The sequence below is a fragment of the Crocuta crocuta genome, unplaced genomic scaffold, assembly GCF_008692635.1.
Source record: "Crocuta crocuta isolate KB4526 unplaced genomic scaffold, BGI_CrCroc_1.0 scaffold127, whole genome shotgun sequence".
Lineage (NCBI taxonomy): Eukaryota > Metazoa > Chordata > Mammalia > Carnivora > Hyaenidae > Crocuta > Crocuta crocuta.
Genome location: NW_027532008.1, coordinates 4,881,427 through 4,890,339, shown reverse-complemented (window position 1 = coordinate 4,890,339; position 8,913 = coordinate 4,881,427). Strand labels below are relative to the sequence as shown.

The window sequence follows — 8,913 nt, the reverse complement described above, 5'->3', positions numbered from 1 at the left end:
ACTTTATATGACTTCATAGAGAAAAGTGTGGGATTTTGAGCTAGAGGGACCTGGGTGTACAGACACAGAGCTGGGTAGCTCTAGGAAAATCGCTTAACCTCTCTGAGCCTCAGTTCCACATTTATAAAATGGGAATAACACTCCCCTCCTAGAATTGAAATATATACAGTCTGCACTTTGTTATAGCTCGAACAAGGCTTCTTTAGCAGTGTTTGCCATCGTCCGCTAGCTCCACTAAGCTATCGCAGATTTCTTCTCTGTAATTTTGAGAGATCATGACTGAATGAAGCATCTGTAATGTAATAGGTGCTGAGTAAGCTGTCATCGTTTTTAGATTCCTCCTTTTCTTCTACTCCACCCCTACTTCTTCATCTTTCTGAAAGGGGGCTTCGGAGGCTGGGAGCACATCAAGGTGTGTTTGTGTTTAAGGGGCAAGTGTGCCAAGTCCTGCTCACCGCAATGGGAACAGGGTAGGCACACAGCCCGCCAGGGCCTGCGCTGTAAGCTGTACCCACGACCCTGAGAGGCGTTGACCCAGAGCAGCCAGAAAGCAAACCCAAGGCACCGACTTAGGACATGGTCAAGAACTTGGGTCGGGTCAAGGTTGAGAGGAATAGCCAACAGCATGATCAGAAGCTGATCAGGAATCAGGAGCTCAGGAACACAACACGAAGCCCATGGAGGTGGTCCAGACAGAGGCAGGCTGCAGGGCAGGTGAGGGTGACAGTCCCAGGGCCGGTGTGGGGNAGGGGAGCCCACAGGCCTGCCCCCTGCTGGCCGCGTGACATCAGAGAGCTCTGACAGCTTAACACGAAGCCTTGCCTTTCCCTCTTAAGAAAGACAGGGGAAGGGAATGTATAAAAACTAACAAAGGTGACAAAGGTCGTCTGTAGTTTAGTTTATAGTGTGTTTAACTGGGGACGCTGGGTGCCGCGGCCATGAGAACCCTGCAGAAAAGCAGGATGGGGATACGAGGAGCGCAGGAGAAACAGAAGACAGCCTGTCCCCCCAAATGGCTTTTATTTGGCTCTTCTAACATTTACGCTGCTGGTCATCGTGCTTCTGATCACCCTGGTTCCCTGCAGGGAGGAGGTTAGCCAGATCCTAGACAGACTGGCGAGAAGGTGATTTGAAAACAGCTCACCTGTATTTTCTATTATCTGCTGCTCCAGGCGCAGTGTTTTACCTGGACTTCATCGGGGAGGATGCGCTACACATCTGTATGTTTTCACTGGGGTGAGTTACGTCCTGAGGCGTGGCCCAGGGACACAGAACTCCAGGCAGGTTGCCTCTGTGTCCCCATTCTCAAGCAATCCTTTTGAGCCCAGGGGGTGGCCAGGACCTGGGGCTTTGTCCTCCAGAGGTGAGGCTCTTACTCCCTGAAGGGCTTTATCTCTTTCCCGCGTCTTCTCTTTTGGGCTTTAATCTCCTTGTCATTTTGAAAATATCCCATTTTGACACGTGAAAAGACTCTCAGCGTCACCCCAGATCACAAAAATGCATTTTTTTAAGTTTATTTTTTGAGGGGAGAGGGAGGGGAGGAGAGAGGGAAAGAGAATCCCAAGCAGGTTCCACTCCGTGCAGAGCCTGACGTGGAGCTCAGTCCCATGACCATGAGATCATGACCTGAGCCTATATCAAGAATCAGATGCTTCACTGACTGAGCCACCCAGGTGCCCCAGAAATGCATTTTGAAGCCACATGAGATGCCATCAGTTTGCAAAAAGTAACAGGATTACTAATATCCATGGGGGCAAGAGGATGAGGAGGTCAGCTCTCTGCCATGCCGAGAGGATTCTTTAAAATATTTTTTTAAATGTTTATTTATTTTTGAGAAAGAGAGAGGCAGAGAGAAAGAGAGAGCAAGCTGATAAAGGCAGAGAGGGAGGAAGACACAGAATCCGAAGCAGGCTCCAGGCTCCAAGCTGTCAGCACAGAGCCCAACGCGGGGCTCGAACCCACAAACCATGAGATCATGAACTGAGCCAAAGTCAGAGGCCTAACCGACTGAGCCACCCAGGCACCCCAATGCCGAGAGGATTTTTAATGCCAGAGGACAATTTGGCAACGTCCATAAGAATTGTAAACGAGCATTGTTTGATGCAACATTTCATTTCTAATCATTTACCTTGGAAAAATAATTGAAATGGGATGCAAAGACACATGTATGAGGCTGTTTTTTGGTTAAAGTGTTAATTGTGGAAGGAAAAAATTGGAAGTAGCCTAAATGCCCAGCAGTAGAACACCGGTTAAATAAATTATGGTATATCCATACCATGCCGCCATTTTGAAAAATGAAGGCCTGTCTATAGGTACTGACCTAGAACCATGTCTAGGATACATTTAATGGAAAAAAATTACACATTTTTAAATGTATAGTCTATCCTATGATTGAGCAGCTCCACATCTAGATATATACCCAAATGAAATGCGTACACATATTGGCAGAATGACTTGTACCTGAATGTCTGTAGTAGCTTTATTCGTCATATGTCCACATGGATACAACCCAAATGTCTAGACACAGGAGAGTGGAAAGCAAATGATATAGTATATTAAGACAATGGATTCAATATAACAGTTAAAAACAATGAACTACTAATATATGCAATAAGGTGAGTGAACCTTAAAAACATTTATCAAGCAGGGGCGCCTGGGTGGCTCAGTCATTGAGTGCCTGACTCTTGATTTCAGCTCAGGTCATGATCCAAGGGTCGTGGGATCAAGTCTCACTTCGAGTTCCACACTGAGCATGAAGCCTACTTAAGATCCTCTGTCTCTCTCTCCCTCTGCTCTACTCACATTCTCTCTCTCTCTCTAAAACTAAAAAAAAAAAAAGAAAGAAAGAGCAGGACACCTGGGTGGCTCAGTCAGTTGAGCATCTGACTTTGGCTTAGGTCATGATCTCACAGTTTCTGGGTTCGAGCCCAACGTCAGGTTCTGTGCTGACAGCTCGGAGCCTGGAGCCTGCTTCTGGTTCTGTGTCTCCCTCTCTCTCTGCCCCTCCCCATCTTGTGCTCTGTCTCTCTCTCTCAAAAAAAAATAAACAATAAATAAATAAATAATGAAAAGTTTATGGAAGAAACCAGACAGAATACATACACACTTTATGATTTAACTTACAAAAAGTTCAAGAACAGGCAAATCAAGTTTTGGGTGATAGAGGAGGTCAGAACAGTGGCTTCCTCTGCAGGGTTAGCATGGATTGGAAGGGGCAGGGTTAGCATGGATTAGAAGGCGCATCAGGAAACTTCCTGGGGTGGAGGCGAGGGAAATGTCTCCTCTCTGGGCCTACGTGGAGATCACACAAGTGTCCACACAGGCAAAATTCATCGAGGCTACGTGCATTTAGCATATGTGCATTTTACCGCATGTAAATCACACCTCAGATTTTAGAAAGTGTGTTTATTTATCTAAACTCTAGGGAAAAGGAAAAGACTCTAGAAGAATCTGCACCTGCCTGGGGTGGGGGAGATCAGGGACTTTTGAACTTTTTCTTTCTCTCCTGTATTGATTGAATTTAGGCCACAAACAATTTTTTTTAATTAAAAAAAATATCTTTTGGGGCGCCTGGATGGCTCAGTCAATTAGGCGTCTGGCTTCAGCTCAGGTCATGATCTTCACAGTTTGAGAGTTCGGGCCCCACACTGAGCTCTGCTAACAGCTCAGAGCCTGGAGAGCTTGCTGCAGATTCTGTGTCTCCCTCTCTCTCTACCCCTCCCCCACTCACACTGCCTCTCTCTGTCTCAAAAATAAATAAACATTAAAAAAAAATAAAATTAAAAAATTAAAAAAATGTATCTTTTCAGGGGAGGTTCTAAGATGCAAGCTAAATGAATGGGAAGAAGTTTTGCCCCGCAGAGTCTCATTTATCCTGCTTGATGCCGAGCGCAGGGCGTGTGAGGCTGTTTATCTCTCATCTGCTCCCCGCCCGACTCAGGCCCCCGAGCCTCCCCTTATTCAGCAGCAAGCCCCCTTCTGCAACCTGCGACCCTCTCTTTCCCTTTCCCCCATCACCTGGGTGTGAAAGGAGCCCTCCCAACCTCACTGCCACCTTTTTTCTCTCCCTCCCTTGTCTCTCTTCTCAGGTGCCTCATCGCATTCTTGGGTGTCTTCTTAATCACCCGCAACAGGAAGAAGGCCATTCCGTTTGAGCCCTATATTTCCATGGATGCCATGCCAGGTAACGCTAAAATCCCTTATGTCCAGCTGGCCAGCCCATCCATAGAGAATGGCTGCTACTTCCTGTTTAAAAAGAGACGACTATCTGCTAGGTTTGGTACAGGGAAGATGTGCTGTGCCGTTACGGTGTGCTGCTCTCTCTCTTTCTCTCTCTCTCTCTCTCTCTCTCTTTTTTTAAATCTCGCTGTGCCAAATAGGACGCAATGGTTGAGACACCTCAGTTGGTTTTGAGCCCATCTCGCCAGTTCCCATGTCTATTTTGGGATCTCTTAAAGACAATCCGAATTCACACTGGATAGAATTACGATCTGTCCATCAGGCTACATAACCTGTGAAAGGAAAAATCCACTCACCCCGTTGGAATAGAATGACCAGAGAAGAGAAAGGATATAGGATGAATGAAATTCAAATACTATAACCTTGCTCCTTAGATTCCACGAGCGAATGGATTGTTCTGGAAAGCCTAGTTACCCAGGGAGCTGGGGGTTCACACTGAGAAGCAGAAGCTCAGATGTGTAGTCTGTGAAGCAATAAGTGTGTGAATCAGCAGGGCACTGCACAGAAGGGAGCCGTGGGGGCTGTGGAGAGCTGGGGTGTTCCCGCCCAGCCTCTGCAGGGACCCAGGTGAGAAAAGTTAAGACCCCGGGCCAGCCCCATCCAGGTTTGCTGACCCAAGTTCTGGAGGTTGCCAGTGGCCACTTGCTTTCACTCTTTAACTCAAAATAATTTTTATTTTAGATATAATGATGGAACTCTTTCCAGACCATAATCCCCACCCTTCACTAAGACAGTTTAATGAAGCCTAATGAAGGGGCGCCTGAGTGACTCACTCAGTTAAGCGTCCCAACTCTTGATTTTGGCTTAGGTCCTAATCTCACGGCTCATAGCATCAAGCCCCGAGTTGGGTTCTGTGCTGACAGCTCGGAGCTGGCTTGAGATTCTCTCCCTCCCTCCCTCTCTGCTCCACCCTGGATCACATGCTCTCTTTCTCTCTCAAAATAAATAAATAAACATTAAAAAAAAAAAACTTCTTAAAAAGACTGCCTAATGAACAGACTATAACCACACTGAAGGCATACATTAGTGCTTAATAAAGGACTCGGGGATCCGGGTGTGGTCTCAGGGCTGACTGAGGTGCCCCTGCTTGAAATGGCCCCAAGGTCTACGTGTCTTCTATTATTTCCTCCTCTCTTGCTCTCAAGCTGTCGTCTGTCATTCATGCTGTTAGCAGCCTGCCTGTGTATAGCAACTCTGGGTCAAACTTCTCATTTGACCCAATGTGCTAGAATTGTATATAAAATTAAAATAAACAAGCTCTGAGTTTGGGGCCTTACGTTTTCTCCTAGGAGTTAAGTGCATGAGCTTTATTTAGTGCATGGACTTTGAAAACATCTAATCTGGCTGCTCAGATGCCTTTTTTGCTTACTTCCTTGTTTCTCGGCTGTGTCCCGGATAGATGAGGGCGCTGGATAGCTGAATTCCAGATAGGTGAGGTGTCAACTCTGTGTGTGTGCAAGTATGTGTATGTATATGTGTGTTTGTGTGTTTACAAACTGTGTATGTGTATATATCTACATGCATATTTGTATATGCATATATGCAGATGTATTTCCTAGTGGAAAACTAGAAGGTAACCTAAGGTAATCTTAGCTATCCGCCTTCTGTGGTCTGTTTGTGGATGTGGCTCTCGGCTTCCTCTTTGTATTTTGTGATGGGTGGGAAGTCAGAGGTTGATGAAAGGCGACCCCGCCCTGTTGCTGTAGCACATCGGACCCTTCTGAGTAGATGTGTTCATCTACCCCACGAAGACAGGGCTTGGAGTTGGGCTTGGAGTTCAGGTGGCCTGGATTCAAATCCCAGCTCTGCACCCACCCACTCTGTGACCTTGGGCATGTCCTTGGATGTCCCAAGGCCTCTGACCTTGTAAATTGGGATTCCTTCTCTCGGGGTGGTGGAATCATATGTGAAAGGCTCCCTTGCACAGTGTCTGGGATTTGGTAGATGCCTGGTTCAATTTGGTTTCACTTCCCTTTTGCTTGAAAAAAACCCTTGAAAATTTCAAACACATGTTTAACCTGATGTGAGGTAGAACATGACAAATAAAACTGCTTTATTTAAAAAAAAAAAAAAAAAAAGGTGGGCACTGGCTGGCTCAAGCCACTCTTGATCTCGGAGTCGTGAGTTCGAGCCCCATACTGGGTGTCAAGATTACTCAAATTTTAATACCTTTAATTCATTAAAATTAAAAAATAAAATAAAACAGCTTAAACCCAGTGACTTTCCTAGCTGCTTGTACTCCCCGGTCAGCATCAGAGCCTTGCATTTGGCCTACCTAGACTGACATCTTCACAACAACCAGTAGCCAGGGTGCCAGAGGCATTCACTTCCTAAAACTGCACCACATGTCACAATTGATAGAGGGTTTAAATAATTCTAGAGCCAGAAAGAGTTCTAAAAAAGGTAAAAGGAAAAAAGCAGCCCCTGACAGCCGGGAGCCGGCCTGGCACTCACCACTGGACCTTGGCACTCCCTAGCCGAAAACAGACACTTTCACATCACGTCAGCGTCCAACACAGTCGCTCCAAACAGGGAGATCAAGATGCAGACAGGAGCACTCCACCCTCATGTACGAACACGGTCCCACCCACAGATGACTGACCACCCACCTAACACGAGTGACTGCTGCCTCCTTACCAATCACGTTAGTTTCAATACCACCTTCTTCCGGCCTAGAGAAGAATTATTAAGATCCCCGATTATAGAATCAGTCCCACTTCCCAACAGTATTGAATCCAAAGCAAATCCTTTCTTCCTTAAAAATCCTCCCCCAAATCGCCTAACACAAATCTAAGTTCTGGAAGTCGTTTCTAGCACTGACTGAGCCGTCTCACAGTCCCTCATTGCCAGAAATCAATAAACCCACAATTGCTGGACTATGAGTGTAGTCCTGGTGCTCTTTTAGCTGAAGAACATTGACAAAATCCAAAGCTAACCTGTGCCTGGTAAGTGAACCCTTTTCCCTAGGGAACAGGCACCCCGTCAGCTCTTCCCAAGCCCCCCACACAAATTCAAACCACAGCCTCTTCGACTGTACTCTTCAGACGACCATCAGCTAAGGCTTGTGCCCTGTGAAAGCAAAAGGGCCTTCCGCAGACAGAGTCTTCCCCGGCCATTCACAGAGTGGACCGGAGCGGACAGAAGCACGGGCTGTGGTGTCAGATCCCAGCTGTGTGACCTCGGCACCTTGGAATCTATGTTCTTATCCGGATGCGGAGGATAGGATTGGGGGGACGGGGGCAGGGAGTATTAAGTGGAAGTGCACGGGGCGGCCACACAGCATTCCAGTTAAGAGTGTGGGCTTCAGCGCTCAAACCACCTGAGTTTAAGCCCTAATGCTGCCAGTTGCCAGCTTTGTGACCTCAAGCAAGTTACATAACGTCTAACTGTCCCGTTGTCCTCATGGGTAGTTGTGAGGATCAGATGAGATAAAAGTTTTCACCTGTTTAGAGGAGTGTCTGCCAGCATTTCAAGGCTCAGTACACATTAGCTATTCTCAGGCTCGCTGTGGTTACTGTTGTGATGTAAAGCGCTTAGCCCAGAGCCTGGGCATAGTCGGGAGTCTGGCACCTGCTGTTATTGTTTTCAGAGTTTCATGGAGGACACTTTGAGTAGGGTTTGACAGCCTAGCAGTTAGAGAATTTGAAGTCTTGCTTCCCAGGCCAGGAAGAGAGTTGCGCTCCAAGGCCAGGTCCCACCTGATGGAGGAAGTGGAGAATAAGGCTAATGGAATTAATAAGTAAAGGCTTTGTTCTCAACCGTAAGAAGAAACCCAACATGAATATGTGCCCAGAAACACTAGGCAGAATGACCCTGCCCTCTATGCAAATCAGGGAGGTTAAACGTTCAAGGTCAGAACTCTCCTTCTACATGTCACGATGCATCTGTCCCCGCCATGTGTCCATGACACGGAAGTTACCCTCCCTCTTCTCCCACCAGGGATAATGAATTGTGCTGGATCTGACTTCATTCAGCAGAAAAGTATTGGCATCTACCATGTCCGAAGCACATGCTGGCTCTGCTCCCCCTGGGGCCCAAACACATGTCCCCGCCTCAAGCTAGGCCAGCCCACGGTCTCTCTTGACAGTGGCTGGTCTTGTGTGCATTCTTTCCTGGCGATTCGCCCCTTGTTGCTTAGCAACCGTAATATTTCTAGCATATATTTCTGGGTGTTCTTTTTTCGATCGAAGGCATTCAGGAAATTGGCGATGCACGTGATTAGCGCCCGAGCACTATAATTAGCCCGTGGTGGGGTGAAGGACGATGCAGTCTCCTTTGCGCCCCCCACCCCTTACCACACAATGATGTGGAGAATGGATTTCATTTCAGGTATGCAAAACATGCATGACAAGGGAATGACGGTTCAGCCTGACCTCAAAGCTTCTTTTTCCTACGGGGCCCTGGAAAACAACGACAACATTTCTGAGATCTGCGCTCCCGCCACGCTTCCGGTCATGCAAGAAGAACACAGCTCCGGGGCTGCCTCTGGAGTACCCTACCGAGTCCTAGAACACACCAAGAAGGAATGAGCCCCCCTAGAAGGAGTGGCTCTCCTTCCTTCCCTGTATAACTTCTCAAGCCCTGCCATAGCGGTTCAACCCTGAATTCTAAAGTTCGCCTTTCGAGTCTTTTTTTCCTTTTTTTTTTTTAACCGAGAACTCTCCGGAAGGGGAT

General features: G+C 47.1%; 1 protein-coding gene across 1 annotated transcript in view; it reads left to right on the top strand.

The window, feature by feature from the left end:
• The window catches only part of NIPAL3 (NIPA like domain containing 3), a 43,576-nt gene extending 34,722 nt beyond the window's left edge, over nt 1-8,854 (top strand). The window contains exons 9-11 of the mRNA XM_077775845.1: nt 1,173-1,236; nt 4,089-4,183; nt 8,569-8,854. Of these exons, the coding sequence (XP_077631971.1) occupies nt 1,173-1,236; nt 4,089-4,183; nt 8,569-8,768 (359 nt within the window). The 3' untranslated portion in view covers nt 8,769-8,854. The remainder of the gene's footprint in view (nt 1-1,172; nt 1,237-4,088; nt 4,184-8,568) is intronic.
• The last annotated feature ends 59 nt before the right edge of the window (nt 8,855-8,913 follow it).